Here is a 22865-nt window from a genome sequence, read left to right as displayed (position 1 = left end):
GCTCCACCTCCCGGGTTCACGCCATTCACCTACCTCAGCCTCCCAAGTAGCTGGGACTACAGGCGCCCGCCACCACACCCGGCTAATTTTTTTGTATTTTTAGTACAGACGGGATTTCACTGTGTTAGCCAGGATGGTTTCAATCTCCTGATCCACCCGCCTCTGCCTCCCAAAGCACTGGGATTACAGGCGTGAGCCACTGCGCCCGGCAATAAATGACTTATTTTGGTTATTTGGACAATCACTTGAACCCAGGAGGCAGAGGTTGCAGTGAGCCAAGATCATGCCATTGTGCTCCAGCCTGGGCAACAGAGCGAGAGTCTGTCTCAAAAAAAAAAAAAAAGAAAAGACTAAAAGAAAAAAAAAAAAAAACCTTATGTAATGAAGAGTGCCAGATTCATTTAGTGTTTGATCAGTTTAAAAGTTTTCCATGTTTTTTTTGTTACATATGAAGTCTTTCGCCTGGTAATTGTAACTGTCAGTACTTTCTCAATTGTCAGTCTTTTCATTTTTCTTTATTTATTTTTTTATTTTTATTTTTTTTGAGATGGAGCCTCGCTCTGTCGCCAGGCTGCAGTGCAGTGGCGCCATCTCAGCTCACTGCAACCTCTGATTCCCTGGTTCAAGCGATTATTCTGCCTCAGCCTCCTAAGTAGCTAGGATTACAGTCACGCACCACCACGCCCAGCTAATTTTTGTGTTTTTAGTAGAGATGGGGTTTCACCATGTTGGCCAGGATGGTCTTGATCTCCTGACCTCATCATCCACCCGCCTCAGCCTCCCAGAATGCTGGGATTACAGGTGTGAGCCACCATCATTTTTCTTTAGATCTTCATGACTTTTTTGTTCTCTCATTCAGAAAATCTTAATTCTTAAGTAGCTGCTTCTAGAATATATGAATTCTAAGACAATTTTCTGTTTAAAAAAACAATTTGTGTGATAATGATATTGTAGTAATTTTGTGCATTATGGCCAGAAATGTAGTTAGAAAGCTAAACACCTAAGAGGAATTTCTTTTTAGACTTGCTTTGATTTTTAAATGGATAATTTTTCCCTCTTCTTCTGTTTTTTTTTTTTTAATTTGTAAGGTAAACTAGCTATTAAATGCTTAGAGAAAGAATTATTTATTCCTATTGTCTTAGCCCCCATTATCTTAACTTTTAGCACACCATTTAACAAAGTCCAAAATTTGACCAGTAACAAACACTAGATTATTTTATTGCCTTCTAATTGAATTAAACTTCAGACTTTTTGTCATTGAAAGTAAGAACAAATATAAAAATATTTTCCTGGGATGTTTTAAATTTGTACCTGAGTAGTGGAACCTCCAGATGCAAAATAGGAAAGAGTGGCCCAACTGATATTGACAAATAATTGAGTAGTTAATTCTTGTTTTGCTAAAATCTCTTTCTCCTGATCCGTTTAATTAACTGGAAAGTTCCCTGTAAGAAGTAAATGAGACATTACTATTTCAACTGATAGTCAGTGAGAACTGAATTTAATTAAGCAGCTTTTGAATTTGTAGGTGAATCTTTTTCCAGAGCCCATTATTACTTTATGTTAATGGACACTAATACTTTTAGAATACTAGCAATTTCCCTTGTAGAAAAGTTATGAAATACATTATTATTGTCACTTGTATCTACTATCATAGGCCTTGTATAAAGAATGGTAACAGCTATGGTTACCATTGGTTTTAAGAATATGTTTCGTAGATAAGTGGTATTATTTTTAAAATATGAGACTAGGTTTAAAAGTTTAAAACTTTAAATCTTGAAAGAGTTCGGATTTTATCTTAGAAGCCATTTGAAAATTATTATAGCTTATTAGCATTATTATAGAGATGGTAATACAAAATATATTCTGACATTATTATTATTATTTTGAGACTGAGTTTCGCTCATGTCGCCCAGGCTGGAGTGCAATGGCATGATCTCAGCCCACTGCAACCTCTGCCTCCGGGGTTCTCAAGCGATTCTCCTGCCTCAGCCTTCCGAGTAGCTGGGATTACAGGCGTCCACCACCATGCCCGGCTAATTTTTTTTGTATTTTTAGTAGAGACGGGGTTTTACCATGTTGGCCAGGCTGGTCTTGAACTCCTGAACTCCTTGAATTACCTGACCTCAGGTAATCCATCCACCTCGCCCTCCCGAAGTGTTGGGATTACAGGTGTGAGCCACTAAGCCTGGCCGGCTTTTGTTTTAATGTAATATGTCGTAGATTCTTTCTAAATGCACCTTCCTGTGTTGAATCCTTCTTGTGAAAAAAAAGAACAAAAAAGCCCCTTCCCCTAGTATCCCTGTATTCTACTAACAATTTGTCAATACAGTGATTTCATGGATTTTGGATTATTTATTTAATGAAAACTAAATTTTTTTCTTTGTTTTGTTTATCGTCTTTTGTGATTTTACCATCTAGTTGACCTATAAAACAATTATTTCTAAGTAGAGCCTTTATTTTACATTACTGTTAAATATTCTTTTCATGTAATCATTTAGTTGCTCTCTTTTATTTGCATGATTTATTTCAAGTGGTTTGTAGCCTTCTTTATTTTCCCATTTTCTCTTACCCCTTTTTTCCCCTCAGCAAACCAAAGATAGAAATTATATTTTGTATTTCCTGTGTCTATTGCATATAATAGACAACTTTCTCCACATCAAATGTCACCATGTTTTCTTATAAAGTCACAGAATAAAATTGCATGGTATAGATAAAATTGTTTCTTAAGCAAGGAATACCAACTTCCACATTGTTGATGCAATCCCCTTATCTCTTCTAAAAACTATAAAGCTTATACCCTATTTTCAAGCAATAAAATTGTCTATTGAAACTAATTGTTCATTATCATCATACCACCATGTATTTCTTTTTTAGAGAACAGGTTTGTTCTTCTTTCCTACCTATTGATTCCCCTTTCCCCCAACCTCTCCCTGAACATTTCAGAAATACTGCCTCTGAATTGAGTTGTTTCCATTACTTGGAACTACAGTCCCCTCAGAACCTTGACAATCTCTCAGACTTGGAAGAAAAAAATGATATGTATTATATTTCCACCTCCTTTATATTATCTACAAGAATATTTGTTTACATGGAACAAAACATTTTACATCAAATAAAAAATGAAATATTATCCACATTTATCTGTAAAGAGATGAAAGTATAGTCAAAACCAAGAAAGGGAAGTATTGATTATAGTGTTTATAACAGATAATATGATTAGTAGAGGAACAGATGGAAGTCATAGTTGAAAATCAAAGCTTTGATATTACTACATTCTCTTTTACTAGGTGAAAGGTCTTTTTGAAAATATTAACAAATTAACTTTAAAATACCATTCCTTTTGGGGGAAATTGTTGGTTCTTCTAAAGAGAATATGAACACATTTTTTCCTATAATGTAATACTTCTTGGTGCTTTATTCAAGTTGTAATTATTTACTTTATTTCTCAGATAAAATAAGACCCTAGAATAAGGTCAAGTGTAGTTTTACTCCTTGACATATATAGTAAGTTGTTAAGGAATTTTCTGTCTTTTAAGAGTTAAATGTATTGAAGATTGAGGAAATGTAAATTAGAACATAGGGTACTAAAAGTCTCATGGGACAGGGTTTGATGAATATCCACATTTATTTGAACTACTCTAGTGAAATTTAGATAACAGGTTATAATGTGACATGTAATTCTGCATTGTTAATTAGCCACATCTTTCTTTCCCTCTCTCTCGGCTTCCAGAGACCTGAAATCAGTCAAGTGGAAATTCTTGGTTAATTAATATATTTATTCAGGTTTTTGGCTAAATGTGAATATGTAAATATAATTTTATTAGTCTTTCTTGTTATCTGTGTTTTCATTTGCCCTATCAATCCCATTTTTAAAGTAGGGTGTATCATTTATTTCTGTATTCTTTTTCTTTATGTAGGGAAATTCTTGCTTTAAAAACACTGTAACAGATGCCAAGAGAATATAAGTATTTCCTTGAAGCCAGAAGTTCCTCACAGATGTTTCAAAGTCACATGTTACTTTGGGCATGATGACTGGGCTCTTTTTTAAAACCCCATTTTCGCTCATTGGTTGTCAGTGGTTTATTTTTTTGGTTTAAAGTGAAATTTCTGAGCTGGTCCCGGAGACTCAGGCCTGTAATCCTAGCACTTTGGGAGGCCGAGGCAGGCGGATCACTTGAGGTTCGGAATTTGAGACCAGCCTGGCCAACATGGTAAAAATCCCATCTCCACTAAAAATCTAAAATAGCTGGGCATGGTGGTGCACACCTGTAATCCCAGCTACTTGGGAGGCTGAGACAGATCGCTTGAACCTGGGAGGCGGAGGTTGCAGTGAGCTGAGTTGGCACCACTGCACTCCAGCCGGGCAACAGAGCAAGACTCTGTCTCAAGAAAGAAAAAAAAGAAATGTGACATTTCTAAATGAAAAATGCTTGACTATATTTGTCTTGTGGGAATTATCGCCAATAATAAGAAGCTTTTTGAGTGCTTATTATGTTCCAGGCTTACACATAATTACTCATTTAGTGCACACAACCACTATCTTAGCTGTCTATTTTTATCATCATTTTACGGATTGAGAAAATAGGGGCTAGGCATGGTGGCTCACACCTGTAATCCCAGTGCTTTAGGAGACCGCTTGAGCTCGGGTTCCAGACCACCCTTCTCGACAAAAACTACAAAAAGTAGCCAGGTATGGTGACGCATGCCTCTAGTTTCAGTTAGGAGGATCAGGTGGGGGCACTGCTTGAGCCCAGCAGGTAGAGGCTGCAGATTGTGCTACTGCACTTCAGCCTGGGCAACAGAGTGAGACCCTGTCTCAAAAAAACAAACAAACAAAAAAACAAAACAAAGAAAAGAAAAGAAAGTACAGAAAAGATAAGAAACCAGCCTAAAATCATATAGCTAGGATTCCAAATTCTCTTGAACACTATGTGATACTACCTTCTGAATGTCTAATCCAGTTGTCTATATGACCTTTTTTTAAAAGTTTACTGCTTTAATACTATTCGCTCAAAAAACCTTGATGTTTCACTTTCTTTTTTGTAAGAGTTGAAGTTAATCTTTTCTGCTTTGATAAAGTACAACTAGAAATTCATACTAACCTCAGAAACCACATAACACTTCATTTTAAAGAAAGAAAATATGGGATATATACATTTTAATATCTGAATTTAAAAATCAGAATATAAATTTTACTGTTATTGGCTCCATTATCTTTTCATATACCATGGACACCACTTGGCATCTTGAGAAGTGCTCAGTCCTTTTTTTTTGAAGCCAAGATTGCGCCACTGCACTCTAGCCTGGTCAACAGAGTGAGACTCTGTCTCAAAAAAAAAAAAAGAATGTAATTAATTTACAAAAGTGAACTGAGGAACAAATTCAACATATCCTTTCACACCTGCTGGAATTTATTTTTATTTTTAGTTACAGATTTTGCCATCTTCCTTCTTTCCCATCCAAAGTTCTTTAAATTATTTTTAAAACATTTACTCAGTTGTCTCTCCTCTTACAAATTAGCAACTTTAGTTCTTTTTTACATACCACAACCCTAAAAAAAAAACATCTGGCTTTGGTATCTGAAATATTTTCCAAGGCATTTCCATTTTGAGTATCTCAGTACTCTGTTTGGCAGCTGTGTGTAAATGGTTAGTAGATGTTATAAAGTATGCTGAATTGGTATGAGAAACAATCTTGTGGATTGCTGAACTTCTTTATGTGTAATAGAGTGGTAAGAAAACAGTGGACTTTGGATATAGACAGTCATGTATTTAAATGGAGGCTTTCCCACATAGTTGATGGGTAACTTTGAGCAAGAGACCAGTTAACCTCTCTGTCAGTTACATTCTCAGTAATATTGGGACAATAGGTGAAGTATCTAGCTCTACAAATTATAGCTGTTTTGCATAACTTTGAGCCCTATACTCAGTTTATGAAAGGAGTTCTCTGCTGTCATATACATGATCTTCTTTCTTCGTTTGCGTGAAAAGCTGCAGACTAGTATACCCTCTGTGTAATTGTTCTCTCCACAGCCCTTTCCTTCCCAGTTCAATTAGCTGTAAAAGTCTCCTGTGCTATCTCTGTAATGAGCAACTAGCCCAGGTTAAATACCGAGTCCATTAACAAAGAGAGGCCTCTAGTTCGATTTCACATATCTGAGTTGTCCTGTGTTCACAGTGATTCACCTCATTCCTGTGCTGTAAAATCCCTTGGGCTCTGTCACATAAGTTCCAGCTGTAGGCTTGTAAATTGTTAATAGCATATATTTTTCAGTCAAGAAATTTTACAGTGCTACTCAGTGTGGTTAGAATAGGATGGTAAATATAGGTCAAATTTTATTTCATGGTCAGGATGACTTTATTTTTTTAATACTAATGTGGGTATCACTTTATTTAATGCAACATAATTTTGGAGACCTTTTTCTAAGGAGCCATTCTGTACTCTTTCTTAGAGTAGTTACTAATTATCTGAACTCATCCATATTTGATTGCCTATATTAATATGAGTGGCAAAGCAACTATTTTGCCATAAAGTTAAAAAAATTATGTAAATGAAATGGTATTGAGACATCGTTGTTTTGTTTTATTGTGCCTAGTACATAATATCTAAAACATTTCTATGTATTCCTCATTTGCTACTTCCAGGTGTTCAGTGATATTATTACAGGTTTTAACTGTTTCTTTGTGTATTTTGTTTTGTGATATGTATATTTGATTGGTTTGTTCATATAATCAAACAATGTCAATGTTTTTTCTTTTTCTCATCTTCTGATTAGGATTTCTGGCAGGTACTGATTCAGCAGCATGTGCTTTAAATTATTTAATGCTCCAAAATCCATAGTAATGCTTCAGGAACAAAAGTTCAGTGCATGATGCATATGTTCTTGCCCTGCTCCCTTCAGAATGATTTCGTTCCTGTCACTTTAAATTAACATACTTTATCTTTAATATGACAATCCAAGCACTGCACAAAGTCCTTGAGAATTTAATACCCAGCATGATTGAAAAGGAAGTTTTAACATTATATGTTACACAAAAGGTTAAGAAACGTTGTTTTAATCACTCTTATTAAGTATAAGAGGTACTTATTAATTGAGTCACTTAAATGGTCTTACTTGGAGGCCAGGTCTGGTGGCTCATGCCTGTAATCCCAACACTTTGAGAGGCAGGGGCAGGAGGATCGCTTGAGCCCAGGAGTTCGTGACCAGCCTGAGCAACATAGCAAGACCTCATCTCTATGAAAACATTTAAAAACAGTAGTAGTCCTAGCTACTCAGGAGGCTGATGTGGGAAGATCGCTTGACCCAGAAGTTGGAGGTTATAGTGAGCTATGATTGTGACACTACTCCAGCCTGGGTGACAGAGTGAGACCCTGTCTCTAAAACAAAAATAAAAGTCTTATTTGGGATATTATGTTCCTACTTGAACTGTAACTGATGAGACAACAGTAACTTCAAGTTAAAAATTATTTTTTTCTTTTGAAATTTCTTACATAATAAATACAAATAAGCAGTTGCTTGGTTGCACTTTGCGCAATAAAATAGCTTAAGGGGAGATAAATGGGACACCAAGAAAGACTATTATTTTGCTTTTCTGAGCTAATCAATGACTTTAACTTGGAAAAGCAACTAAATATTTGGAGAAAACCATGAAAAGAATATGTATAGGCTGGCAAAGGAGATCTTCAAGGACACTGCTAAAAGTACTTTTTAAATTGATCTTTGAAGGCTTGGGCTCTTTAATGATAATTTATAAATTATTAAAATTTATTCATTAAAAGATTACTCTCACATTTCTGGTGGTTGGCAGTCTTAAAAATATAAATGAAACTGAATTGTAGTAATTAAATATAAATTAAGCTGAATTATAAACATCATTTGGTTTAAAATAGCTAATGATATAACTAACGAAGACCACAGGGTGCCCTTTATTTGTATAGTACACTTTTTCTGTACTTCTTAATGGAGTGTATTTTTTTTTTTTTTGAGACGGAGTCTCGCTCTGTTGCCTAGGCTGGAGTGCAGTGGCGCGATCTGGGCTCACTGCAAGCTCCGCCTCCCGGGTTCATGCCATTCTCCTGCCTCAGCCTCCCGAGTAGCTGGGACTACAGGCGCCCGCCACCACACCCAGCTAATTTTTTTGTCTTTTTTAGTAGAGATGGGGTTTCACCGTGTTAGCCAGGATGGTCTCCTGACCTCATGATCCGCCCGCCTCGGCCTCCCAAAGTGCTGGGATTACAGGCATGAGCCACCGCGCCCGGCCTGGAGTGTATTTTTGGTAGTCCCCTTACCAGACCCTCAAATTAGGTATCCTATTATTGGTACAATAGATTATCTTCCTAAATACCTTTGCCTTTAACTGCATTCTGAACCAAACCGACAAATACATTAAAAATTATGTCAGAGTAATGTATGGATGATCCCATTATCAATGTTTCTAATCCTGGGAATTCTATTTTAGAGTACCGAGTAGATCAGGTAAGACACACCTGTGATTGAGGCCAGCCACTTCCGGTTTTCTAATTATGGTAGGACAGTTTGTAGAGGGTAGCTAAAAACTCTTCCTCTCCTTTAATAATTGTATGGCTTACGGCTGGAAGATTTAAAATGGCTGGACTTGGATAGGTGTCCTTACTAATTAGGAATAGATTCGAGAGGCAGCAGTTGGGAAGTGCTTAAAAGTCTCTGGAATCTGCAGCATTAAGTAGTCAACATTAGGTGACAAAAGAGCACCAGTCTTCTTTAAACTCTCACTATTTAAGGTAATGTCCTTGGTTGATCAGGGATTCAAAATCAAGCTTTTCTGTATTCTTAAGGCTATCTTATGAATAAACTTTTTATATTAAAGAATAATAAACCTTTTCTTAGGTAGTGGGAGAATTGTTTACCTATATTGGGTTCTATGAATATCACTCATTTTGGTGGCACTAGTATGAATCCTTTAAGCTTCCAAAGGTCAATGAACAGTTACTTTGTAGAAGAGGCATTTCTTGCTTGCTTCCTTGCAGTGACTTGTTCTTTGCATGCTAAGTTTCTATTGCCTGTGGAAAGTCTGGGATCATTTTGTTTTCCTGGTACCATAGAATGCTGTTCTTCAGATGCAGTTTATTAATGCTGTTAAATACTTAGACTGCTGTGAGGAGTATCCATAATGTCTCTTTCCAGTCTCTGAGTTCCACCACTACTAAAGTTTGTTAATCTAACCCATGTGTTTGATTATTTAAGTTGAGAAAATAAATAATAATATAATCATTAAGTGTGCCAAAGGAGGGTGTAGTTTACTTAGTTGTCTCAAATATTCAGACTCCTATTAAAATATCTTTAAATCCATTTTTATTTTAGATTATGTTGTGTTTGAATTTGGGGACAACGAACCCATTTGATTTATCATTGTTGGTTTGAAAACATAAACATGACTAACCATTGCATTTCTTACACCTTCATCTTTAGCTTTTTCATCATAAACCAAGATTCAAAATTCACTTTGCTATCAGACAATTTTCTTTAGTTCCAGGCTAACTTCTTTTTTCTTATATTTTAGCACATTCTAGCATGTTTTAAGGTCACACAATTAAAGTTCCATAAGAGGTATACTAAACAAGTTATTTCTCCTTCTATTCTGGTAAAACGAGTTCTCAACTTAGCCTGAACATCTATTTATGATCTTTGGTTGTAGAGAATGTGTGAGGATAGTCCTTTATTTGCATATTTGTTTTTGGCATGATGTATTTTTTAAAATTCTAAACTTGAATGAAAAACTTCACCAATTACAAATTAATCTAACATTTATTAATTAAAAATTAAAGAACATTACACTCTTGAAGTGATGCACATTTCAAAATGATCAAAATATGCATTTGAGTAAGTGAAAGCCTTAAAATAAAATGTACGCCTATATCATTGGCTTGGACTTTCTTTCCTCTTCAACTTCAAGTTAAGTTAGCAGATACAAACTAAGCCCCAAGGTCAATATTTTATGGTAGTGAAGTATTTCAAAAATATTCAGTCCTGGTTAACGTTTTCCAGAAATTGGGAACAATATAGATATCAGTGTGTTCCTGTGTAGTTGATACAATGTAACATAAAATGATTCATGACATGGGCTCTGGAGTCTCCTGCCACTTAATAGTATTGTCACCTTTGGCTATTTATGTAACTTCTCTAAACCTGAGTGTTCTTATCTGTAAAGTGCAGATAATAGTATGCAGTGAGGACTTAAAGAGATAATGCAAATATAAAGTACCTAGCACAGTGCCTGGCATTTACTAAAGAGAGTAAATCAAATGAGATGCTAACACCTGTAACTGAGGTCAGCCACTTCCAGTTCATATACTTCCAGAATATGCGAAGTATAATGCTTAAGTTCTTCATGGTCTTTAATGGTGTCTTTAATGGTCAGTGGTCCTTAAGGGATACTTATAAATGTTTGTTTGTTTTCAAAATTGATTTTAAAATCCTTCATCAAAACGGTTTCCTGGGAGGTGATAGTTACTAAAACAGTTTAGATCAAGGTTGTGAATGGTGATCCTCAGAGTGAAACTTTAAGTTTTGTTCTTATGATACATTTTTTTCTTATACAAATTTTTTCCAAGTGAAAGGAGGTGAAATCACTATATTGACTTAGTTTTCAAGATTTTTACTTGAGACTGGTTTTACATTAAGTGGTAGAGAAACCTTTTATAACCCAAGTGACTAAAACCAACACTGCTGCTCATCTCAGGACTGTTCTTTTTAGCAATGATCCATTTGAGTGGCCAAAGTTCAAAATTAAATTCTTAGATTTAGGTAGCAGATAATCAAGTCATAGAACACAGATTCCCCTGCTCAAAGCTGTTTTGAAGCTAGTATGCAGAAATAACATGGTAGAAAATAGTAGAGTTGTAGATTTTCTCCTTCCAGAGTTTTGATAATACCTCGTTCAGATGCCGAGTATTAAAACAATCCTTTTCAGTAAAGTTGTATCATTTCTTTAAAGTTAATGCCATTCCAGTAGACTTTTAAAATGTTTTATTACTGCTTTTTAATCAAATCATCTGCCACTGTTTTTTAAAAACATCTTCATTTGTATCATCTTCTCTGAAGCCATCTAGTTAATGAGATGAGAAAACCTTTGCATTCCAGGTATTTGGAATTGTTCTCACAGCTGAGGTGGTTAGAATTGGGACTGAAAAGAGAATTGCTTTCTGGCATAGTGAAGTTTACAGTATCTTAAGCATTCACCTTCCAGTTTGTTGCACAGTAATTTATGTGTGTTTGTCTTAAATGCAATATTACCTTTGAAAAGCTTAGAAGAAAATTTGACTCAGAAAGAGGAATCATAAACTACTTCAAATTAGAAGCATTTTGATTTCATTGTTATCTGACATATCCCCAAATTCTACCCTTCTGCAAGTTCAGAGATGGGGTGGGGAATAAGAGTAACGTATTTTAGCTGTGCAACATTTTTAATTTGATTGGAAATAGTGTGATTGTTTAAGATTGATGTTTTACCAAGGCTTTGGCATCAATCCATGCACCAACTAGATAATGAAGTGTGAGCATTAATTGCATGGGAAAATTGCTGAATTTTGTCTTTCTAGCACCCCACCACATACCTTGACCCCAACCTTAGGTAGAAATACTATTTATCATTTGGAAATGATATGCCAAATTGTATTTTCCAGAAGAAGCATATTATCATTAATTTGTTTTTGATGTACAACCTCAACTATTACTCAAGGGATTTAGATAGACTATGAAATGTATTTCAGCAATGTGGAGAAATATTAATACTAAAATAATCCAAAGATTTCAGTCCCATAAAGGATGACACTTTAATTTAAATAGTAAAGCTGTGTTCTTCATCAGATTTTCTATATGCCAAAGATGTTTTGAATTCTAGATGATATGTAAACATTGATTTTGCAGACATAGTCCATCAACTTCTATTAACTAGAAAAAGTTTTTTTGAACTTTATAACTTCAAATTAGATCTTAACTAGAAGAAATGAGAAAAAGTTTCTAGATGTGATTTCTGTCTTTGGTTTCATATACTTGAGTCCCAGAAGGCAAAATTATTAACCCTATTTTGATCAACCCTGTAACTAGTTAGGATTTACTGTTTGAGCACACTTAGCACTCATGAGTCTGGAAATCCCAGTCCCAGTGCCCCTCATGGCACCGGCAACTTTAACCATGTATTTTATAAGTTTATGTGATTGCTCAGAAACCAAAGTGTGGGTGCTTCAGCATAAAGTCATCTGGTACAACAATCTAGGTTTTTGACTCACTGTGAAGCGTACCATTTAGACATGTGTAGTGTATAATTTGCTATATAATAAGTTTACTTTCAAGTCTTTCTGCTTATCTAAAAAATGAAAATATTGAGGATATGGTACAGTTGAGATCAATATCAAAAACCTGTAATAATGTCCACTTGCCTTTACTTGAGATCAGTAATTTGAATGTGTTGGTGATACTGTACCTACAACTACATTTTAAATTTTGAAATAAATAAGATCTAAGACTAGTCATATCAGTGAATAGTAAAAGTTATATTTTGTTCATTTAAGTTAGTGAGCACATTGCTTTAAAACATTTTGCATAATTTTGTTCTCTGAAAGGAGTAACATTGGTCAGTAAATTGAATAGAACTACCTCTGGGGCAGTGAGAGGAAATGAACATTATTACCAGTCTGATAAGATTATGTTCTTCTTGGAATATGCCTCCTTATCACCCCTGAAGTGTATAAATGGTGTTTGCTTAGGGGAAAAAAATGACCTAAAATTTAGTAAAGGATTAAACACCATCCAAAAGATTAAATGAAGGATCATTTTACTTGACATTTTCTTTCTTTAAAAAAAAAAAATTATTTCCATAGGTTTTGGGGGAACAGGTGGTATTTGGTTACATGAGTAAGTTCTTTAGTGGTGATTTGTGAGATTTTGGTGCACCCATCACCCGAGCAGTGTACACTGTACCCAACTTGTAGACTTTTATCCCTCACCCCCTCACCCTTCCCCCAACCTCCGAGTCCCCAAAGTCCATTGTATCATTCTTATGCGTCTGCATCCTCATAGCTTAACTCCCACTTATGAATGAGAGCATACGATGTTTAGTTTTCCATTCTTGAGTTACTTCATTTAGAATAATAGTCTCCAGTCCTATCCAGGTTGCTGCGAATGCTATCAATTTGTTCCTTTTTATGGCTGAGTAGTATTTCATTGTGTACATATTCCACAGTTTCTTTATCGACTTGTTTACTGATGGGCATTTGGGCTTGTTTCACATATTTGCATTTGTGAATTGTGCTGCTATAAACATGCGTATGCAAGTATCTTTTTTGTATAATGACTTATTTTCCTTTGAGTAGATACCCAGTAGTGGGATTGCTGGATCAAATGGTAGACTCAGGTCTTTGATTTTAAAACACCAGCTAAGAAGCAGCCATAGGCACAGAATAATCTAAAAGTTTGTTTTTTAGTGACTCCCATTTCCTCCTAAATTTTGACATACTTATTTTATGTTCTTCCTAGCTTTGAATAACTTGAGAGATCAAATTTGATGGTTTTATGATAATTTTTGTGTCTGTAATTACTGTCATGAATTTTGTAAGAATCTTCCTCAGTTTTGGATACTCTATAAATTCACTTATAAATTCTTAAGAGTTAGTAAATAGATACATAATCCTAAATGTATCTGAACCACTCTTTAACAAGAGCATGCCTCTGAAAACATACAAGTAACTTCTCTCCCTCTCTACTTCTTTACCACCCCAGCTGCAAAAGCATGGAAGAACAGTGTAGAATTTTTTACTAAAGAATTAGAAACCGCACATCACAAAATGACATATAGACCAGTGGAACAGAACAGAGACCTCAGAAATAACACCACACATCTACAACCATCTGATCTTTGCAAAACCTGACAACAACAAGCAATGGGGAAAGGATTCCCTAACTAATAAATAGTGTTGGGAAAACTGGCTAGCCATATGGAGAAAACTGAAATTGGACCCCTTCCTTACACCTTATACAAAAATTAACTCGAGATGGATTTAAGACTTAAATATAAGACCTAAAAACATGAAAACCCTAGAAGGAAACCTAGGCAATACCATTCAGGACATAGGCGTGGGCAAAGACTTTGTGACTAAAACACCAGAAGCAATGGCAACAAAAGCCAAAATTGACAAATAAGATCCAATTAAACTAAAGAGCTTCTGCACAGCAAAAGAAACTATCATCAGAGTGAACAGGCAACCTACAGAATGGGAGAAAATGTTTGCAATCTACCCATCTGACAAAGGGCTAATAGCCAGAATCTAGAAGGAACTTAAATAAATTTACAAGAAAAAAACAACCCCATCAAAAAGTGGGTGAAGGATATGAACAGGCACTTCTCAAAAGAAGACATTTCTGCGGCCAAGAAACATGAAAAAACCTCATCATCACTGGTCATTAGAGAAATGCAAATCAAAATCACAATGAGACACCATCTCATGCCAGTTAGAATGGCGATCATTAAAACGTTAGGAAACAACAGATGCTGGAGAGGATGTAGAGAAACAGGAATGCTTTTACATTTATTATATACTTTAATTTTGTAATGATCAGAATAAAATACTACTCAGCAATAAAAATGAACTACTGATGATTACAGCGTTGATAAATCTTCCCCACATTATGCTGAGCCAAAGGAGCAGGACACCAAACTATATACTAGTGATACCATTTATATCAAGTTCTAGAACAGGCAAAACTCATCTATGGTGAAATGGTAGGAATTTATTATGGAGGGGCATAAAAGAACTTTCAGAAGTGATGGAAATGTTCTATATCTTGATAAAAATGTGTATTATACATTAGATTTTTGCATTTCAACATATGTAGATTTTCCTTAAAAGTAACAAATGTTGAACTCTAGATGATATGGATATGTTTGTTTTCTACAGAGATGGGATTAGCAGTTGTGAAACTACTTTTTGTGTATTCTAAGCTTGAGTAAATATATTGATGATAATGGGAACCAGGTTTCTCATTTTTGGAGAAGGTAGTAACAAGTGCATGAGGGATAAGACTAAATTGTGTCCTAGAAAGGAATTATAGTTATCAACATGAATTCATAGTTTGTGATAGATAGATGTGAATCTAATCACGAAGAAACATCAGCCTAATGCAGAATGAGGGATATTCTACAGTATAACTCACCTGTGCCCTTTAAGACTGTCAAGGTTAAGAAGTACAAAGAGATAAAAAAATGACAGAGCAGGGAACTCCAAAACTACATCCCTCCATTAAACCAAAAATTAAGCTGCCAAAAACTGTCAGTTAACTTGTTCAGATCTGTAAAATCTAATCAAAGACTTAAAACAACCAGGAGAATGCTTTAAAAGAAAGAAGCTGCTAAAATTTGTTCAGAAAACATTGTATTTTAGCTTACCTGGTGACCACCCCAACTCCCCAGTGCAGTGGCAGCCATAAGGATGGCGGCCCTTGTTCCTGACAGAACTTGCTGGTGTCAGAATGAGCAATGTGGATCATGTTCTTGGATGACTCTGGATATGGGCATCAACCTGTCTGGTGGCTCCCTAAGGAATCAGCTTTGAGGCTTGCCCTTGTTTCACCTGCTTCAGAGCTTTTAGGGGGTTGGGGCAGCAATTGTCAAAAAAATTTAATGGTAAATAATACTCACTGTAGCAGCCTGGGATAAGCAGCAGACAAACCAATTAGCCTGGGAAGGAAGAGTCTTTGTAAGGAGATACATGGGAGAACAAGTGATTTGAAATGCTTCACCATGTACAGGGGAGTCTAGAAGGCTTAGGGATGAATGAATGCTCAGAAGAAACCTTAAAAGATCCTGAGCTTTCATGTCTGGCTGACATTTAAGCCCCATGCAAGCAGGAATCTTAAGGTTAAGAGAGAGTTGTAAATGGTCTTGCTAAGTAAGCATTGAAGAAATGCCCAATGCAGAGCCAATCTGAAAAGATCCAGAGAGTATTTTTCCCCCTTTGGCTCCAGGCATTTAAGGAAGCCTGTCAAATCACTAGTTGCTCACTAAGGTGAACAGACTTGAGTGACAACATGTGACAAATAATATAATCTTTACAAGAAGAGTTTAATAAAGTCACTAAACAAACAAATATAACCCCCAGCAAGTAGCAACAACAAACCCCGAGGAAGGGGAAGAATGCGATTTCGAGAGTTACCACATTATAATATACAAAATGTCCAATTTAAGCAAGAAATTATGCATACATAGAAACAATCAATTACAGCCCAATCACAGAAAAAATAAAATAGGAAGTATCCTTGAGGAGGCACAGACATTATACGTACTACTCAAAGACTTTAGATCAACTGCCTAAAGTGTAGTTAAGTAGCTAAGAGGAGGATGATGTATGAACTAACAGAAAATTTCAATAGATACATATAAATTATTTAAAAGGTACCAAATAGAAGTTCTGGAAGTGAAAAGTACAAGAGCTGAGTGGAAAAATTGACTAGAGGGATTCAACCATCTAACTTGAGCAGGCTGAAGAAAGTATTAGTGAACTTCACGATATAGGTCAATTGATATTATCTAGTCTGAGGCAGAGAGGAAAAAGAATGAAAAAAATGCACAGAGCTGAAGAGACTTATGCTTTAAAATGTTTATAGTGGCAGATTTTGTTGTATGCATTTTATTGCAATTTTTTTAAAATTACAAAAATGTAAACGATTTGGTACTGGCATAAACACAGACAGTGGAAGAAAATTGAGAGTCCAGAAATAAACCCACACATCTGTGGTTAATTGATTTTCAACAAGCATGTCAAGACAGTGGTAAAAGGTCATACCATTTCAACAAATGGTATGAAGTCCACTAGATACTCACATACAAAAGAATGAAGGTGAACCCCGTACTTCACATTATATACAAAATTTAACTCAAAATGGATCAATAACCTAAAAAAAAAAAAAAAAAAAGCAAATGCTATAACCCTCAGTAGAAAACTAGGGGTAAATCTTCGTGACCTTGGATTGGTAATGAAATATTAAATATAGCATCAAAAGCACAAATAATAAAATAAACTGGACTTCACCAATATTTAAAACTTTTCTGCATCATAGGACATTATCAAGAGTGAAGAGGCAACACACAGAATAGGAGAAAATATTTGCAAATATATATATGATAAGGATCTAGTATCCAGAATATGTAAAGAACTTAGATTAGAACTCAACAACCAAATGAGAAATAACAAATTCAAAAATGAGCAAAGGATTTGGATAGACATTTCTCCAAAGAAGATATACAAATGGTTGACAAGCACATGAAAAGATGCTGAACATCATTAGGTATTAGGCGAATGTAAATAAAAATCACAATGAGATACCATGTCATATCCGTGAGGATGGCTATAATTTTTAACAAAAGAAGAAAAGGAGGAAGTACTGGTGAGGATGTGGAGAATGTGGAATCCTCTTACATTGCTTATGGGAATGTAAATGGTGCTGTATTCCCAGTACTTCGGAAGGCTGAGGTGGAAGGATTGCTTAGAGCCCAGTAGGTCAAGGATGCAGCCCTGATCTGTGATTGTGCCACTACATCTCATCCTGTGCGACAGAGCAACCTCCTCCTGTCTTAAACAAAAAACAACCAGCTGAGCGTGTTGGCGCATGCCTGTAACCCCAGCACTCTGGGAGACTGAGGCACGCATATCGCTTAACTCCAGGAGTTCAAGATGAGCCTGGGCAACATGACAAAACCCCATCTCTACAAAAAATAACAAAAATTGACCGAGCATGGTGACACGTACCTGTAGTCCTAGCTACTGGGGAGGCTGAGATGGGAGGATCACCTGAGCTGAGCCCCAGAGGGCAAGGCTGCAGTGATCCAAGATCATATCACTGCACTCCAGCCTGGGTGTCCGAGTGAGACACTGTCTCAAAACAAAACAAAATGAACACCAAAAATATAGAGCAGCCATATGACCCAGCAATTCCTGTCCTTAGTACATACCAAAAGAATTGACAACAGGGACTCAGATACTCGTACATGAATAACCAAAAGGTGGAAATAACCTAAATGTCTTTGAGCATATGAATAGATAAACAAACTGTGGTATATACATACAGTGGGGTTTGGATCATAATCTCAAAAGACACAATCCCAAAAGATCAAAATTCCTTGTTACTTTGTTATCTTTATTTGGGAGTTAAGTATGGCTTAAGGATCTGTGTATGGGGGCTGGGTGTGGTGGCTCACGCCTGTAATCCCAGCACTTTGGGAGGCCAAAGTGGGCAGATCACAAGTTCAGGAGATCGAGACCATCCTGGCCAATATGGTGAAACCCCATCTCTACTAAAATACAAAAAATCAGCCAGACATGGTGGCAGGCACCTGTAATCCCAGCTACTTGGGAGGCTGAGGCAGGGGAATCACTTGAACCCGGGAGGCAGAGATTGCAGTGAGCAGAGATTGTGCCACTGTATTCCAGCCTGGTGACAGAAAAAGACTCTGTCTCAAAAAAAAAAAAAAAAAAAGAAAAGAAAAAAACAAAGGAGCTGTGTATGGATGCCAGATTGACAAGGGGTTAACTTGTGGACTTAATTTTAGGTATCAGTAATTTTAAATGTCAACTTGACTAGATTAAGGAATACCTAGAAACTTGGTAAAGCATTATTTTGGGTGTTTCTGTTAGGGTGAGGAGATTAGTGTGTGAATCTGATTGGATTTAGATGGGGACAATACTGCCCTCAATGTTGGTGGGCACCATCCAATCAGCTAGGGGTCTGGTGACAACAAATGGGTCTCTGTGAGAGCTGGGGCAGACTTTTCTCCTGCTGCTTTGGATATCAGAAATTCGACTTCAGGAAAGTGTATTATCACAGGATTGATTGTGTGTAAGCATTGTGCGTTTATGTAAAAACGTTGAAACTTCCTCAATAAATGAAGAAATGACCTTTTTTTACCTCTGCATTTGTGAAAGATAAAATTTCTCAAGATCTCAGCTCTTTGGGCAACTGTGTATGCAATGATGACTCATTGTGGTTTTTAACTGATCTCATCAAAAGACTTAGGTTTGTTCTCAGGGTATTTCAGATGACTGCAGTTATAAAGCTGGGGCACATACAATTACTAACTATATTTATACATTTCCCCTTTGAGCCATTTCTTTATGAACATGGTTCTTCTGCTCAAAGTCGTCTGTCACATTTTTATGTTTCTCAAATCCCCTTTAAAAATGTAAGCAAATATTTTTAAAGAATTTTTATTTTTTCCAAAATCAGGATTTTAGACTTTAGGGATTTTGATCTTTGGGGATTTCAACATTTGGGATTATGGTGTTCAGTGTGTATTTTGGGGCGATTATGATCAGCACCCCATATAGTGGAATATTATTTGGCAATGAAAACGAATTAAATGTTGATTCATGCTACAACATGGTGAACCTAAAAATCATTATGTTCAGTGAAAGAAGCCAAACCTAAAAGGCCCACGTACTGTGTGGTTAAATGGTTAAAATGGTGAATTTATCACAATCAGAACCAATAAACCTCTACAGGAAAAAATAAAGAAGGACAAAGAAAGGCTGTTCCCTAATAATGGAGATGAAAAAACATAATAACTAAACGGAGTTTATGATTGTGGATTACATCCTTGATCAGGGTGAAAGTAGCTGTAAAGGAAATTATTGGGACAGTTTGCTAAATTCGAAAATGGACTGGATTTGGCCAGGCACAGTGGCTTACATCTGTAATCCCAGTACTTTGGGAGGCCAAGGTGGGTGGATTACCTGAGGCCAGGAGTTCATGACCAGCCTGGCCAACATGGCAAAACCCGTCTCTACTAAAAATACAAAAATTAGACGGGCGTGGTAGCGTGTGTCTGTAATCCCAGCTACTCGGGAGGCTGAGGCTTGAACCCAGGAGGCAGTGGTTGCAGTGAGCTGAGATCGCGCCACTGCACTCCAGCCTGGGTGACAGAGCGAGACTCCATCTAAAAAAAAAAAAGGACGGAATTAGATAATAGTATGTGTATCAATACTAAATTTCCTGGTTTTATTAAATGTATACTGTGCTATAAATTATGTATCAGAATTACATTTTGGTGATTTTAGGCTTTAGAAATTTTGATCTTTGGGGATTTCAACGTTTGGGATTGTGAACATTAGAGAATGTCTTTGTTCCTAGAAAATCTATGCTGAGGTACTTAAGTATAAAGGGACATGATGTCTTCAATTTACTTTCAAAGTGGCACACTGAAAAAATACAAGGCAAATTGTGTAATATGTAAACTGTTGGTGAATTGGTAAAAAATATATAATAGTACTTCATACTAATCTTCAACCTTTCTGTGGGTTTGAAGTTATATCAAACTTAAATTTTGTTACCAACAAAATTAGATTTGTCCTTGTGTTACCTTCTCAGCATCAGCATGGCCCAGATGATTGTTAGAAAAGTAATGTTAGGTATGCTTCTTTGGCTTAGCTTCCTCATTTCACTCTATCCTTAGACTTTTGTCTGTTTCTCAACCTGTGGCTTCCACTATGTTATTTATTTTAATTATAGCAATTTCCCCATAAGCTTATTACATCATTATTATTAAGTATTAGCTTCTATACACATATATTGTTATGGCTGGTAATGGTCAGCCTTTGGGGACCTATTCTCATTTCGTGTATTTTTTCCTGTTCACATATTTTACCTTTGCAGTACCTTGGGTAATGTAAAAAGTGCGACTATTTTTTTCTTTTATTTTGAGAAATTTAAATATTAACTTCCTGGTGGAAGACTTTGCTGTTCTAGTTCTCATCCAGTAGCTTTTTTTTGTCTGAAATTTCTGTTCAGTCTCTTGGTAGAAGATCAAGTGTGGTATGAGATCTGACCTTAATAAGAACACACTGGACTATGTTCATTTTTGTTGTCAACCAAAAGAAGTAATCTCTAAATGCTATCAAGCAGGACTATGCCTGCTGTCAGCCGCAAAAGAAGTCAGCAAAGTTCTCCTAAGTAGAAGCGCCATCAAAACCTAGTACTGGGTTATTGGTGTTCACCTATGGACTTTACCCTGTCCATAGCTACTGTTTCTTATGAACAAGTAAATCTAGTAGAGGCTATTTTGAATGCGTTTATTGAGAAGATCCTGCAAACTGACTTCATGATGATTCGTGTGGTACTTGCATTTTCAGTTGGTTAACCAGTTTTCTTTCCTTTGTGGTTTATGATGGGATCTCCACTAGACAGAGGTAACCCATTGGATAGTTGTGTAACTGGATGCTGGTGTGATGGTGCTTGTTGGTTTAGTTTTCATGATACTCCTCTTGAAGTTATGCCTGCAATGCTGCCTCTTACTTTATGCTTGCATGACATTATTACTTTGATTGTGCTTTATTGGTTTGGGTTTTTTTAATCTATTTTTTTATACTCAGAATAATTCCTTAAATATTTTTGGTGGTCTAGAACTTGTGGAAATTAGTTTCAAGTCTAACTTTTTGGTGGATCCTTTTCAGTTTTTGAAAATATATTCAATGTCACAACTAAGTTTATGCTTTGGCTAAGAATTCAGAAAACAGAGTAAGTTTGTTTAAACACCCAGGAAGAGACCACTTGCCAGGCAGACAGTTACCACGGCTGAGAACTAACTTTCTTTGTGAGATTTATAAAGAAAAGAAATATATATTTAGAGTAAAAACCAAGTTGTAGAAGACAGTTTCATCAAATAGCTGAAATTTAGGAGCCTCCATTAAAGTAACAGTAGGTATGATTAAATTGTGCCGAAAGTGTGCACAACTGATCTGGCATTGTATTTCAGAGACGCTGTTCACTCTGCATCCTGTTGTGTATTCTGAAGCTAAGATTCTTGGGGTTATAAAGTAAAATTTGTACTTCAGAAATTGGTTTTCTGAGCATTTGTATAGGCCTTGGAAATAGTTGCTCACTTCTTTCTTATCACTGTCAGTCTAGTTTTTCTTGGACAAAACTGATTTCCTTTTAGTTTTTTCATGTGTTTGTTTGTTTATTTGTTTACTCCACTTATACCTCTGTAGAAGAAGGTGGATTGTTTTTCAAACTAAGAAACAAAACCTGTTCTGAAGTGGGCCTGTATATGTGCAATGGCAGAGGCTTCTAACGTTGAAATTATTTTCTAATGTTCATATTGAACCAATGTTAAAATGAAAACATAATTTTTGTCTTGAAATTTTCATCATCTTGAAAACTGTAAAGGATCCATTGATTTTGAATGGCCATCAGAGAAATGCTTATGGTAAATAGCATAAAACTGTCAGATAAATGGTGATTCATCTCTCACTATTTATATTCTAATTCACTTATATATTTTTGTCTTTTGTTGGAACCCATACATTTTATAGAAAATTTCCCAGGAACGAGAAAAATTTGCTGATGAAGGCAGTATATTTTACACCCTTGGAGAATGTGGGCTCATATCCTTTTCAGACTACATTTTCCTTACAACTGTTCTTTCCAGTAAGTATAAATGTTTTCTTTTTCCATTTGGAGAGCAGATACAGGACTATAAACATAATTGTTTATATGTTTATAAAACAGGACATATTGGTAGAGTTAATGAATTATAAGTTACATAAAATTTCGTTTGTTTTTAATTTACTATAACTTGTGTATAGAACCACCTGAGAGAGTCAGAAAAAAGAAAAAAACGAAAGTATCAAAGTTAAAAACAAAACAAAACAAAACAAAATGACTGGGCACAGTGGCTCACACTTGTAATTCCAGGACTTTGGGAGGCCAAGGTGGGCAGATCACTTGAACTCAGAAGTTCAAGACCAGCCTGGGCAACATGGTGAAACCCCATCTCTACAAAAGTATACCTGTAGTCCTAGCTACTCAGGAAGCTGAGGTGGGAGGATAACCTGAGCCTGGG

At 36.0% G+C, this 22865-nt stretch overlaps 1 protein-coding gene across 3 annotated transcripts in view; it reads left to right on the top strand.

Moving 5' to 3' along the window:
- Window positions 1-22865, top strand: part of LOC105466042 (mitochondrial calcium uptake 1) — a 262886-nt gene that overhangs the window by 106919 nt on the left and 133102 nt on the right. For all 3 annotated transcript variants that reach the window (XM_011714873.2, XM_011714868.2, XM_011714869.3), the window contains one exon: window positions 22336-22450. In XM_011714873.2, coding sequence (XP_011713175.1) covers window positions 22336-22450 — 115 coding nt within the window. The remainder of the gene's footprint in view (window positions 1-22335; window positions 22451-22865) is intronic.

This window comes from Macaca nemestrina, chromosome 9 (genome assembly GCF_043159975.1).
Source record: "Macaca nemestrina isolate mMacNem1 chromosome 9, mMacNem.hap1, whole genome shotgun sequence".
Taxonomy (NCBI): Eukaryota; Metazoa; Chordata; class Mammalia; order Primates; family Cercopithecidae; genus Macaca; species Macaca nemestrina.
The sequence above is the reverse complement of the archived record's forward strand: the minus strand, read 5'-3'. Positions and strand labels throughout refer to the sequence as shown.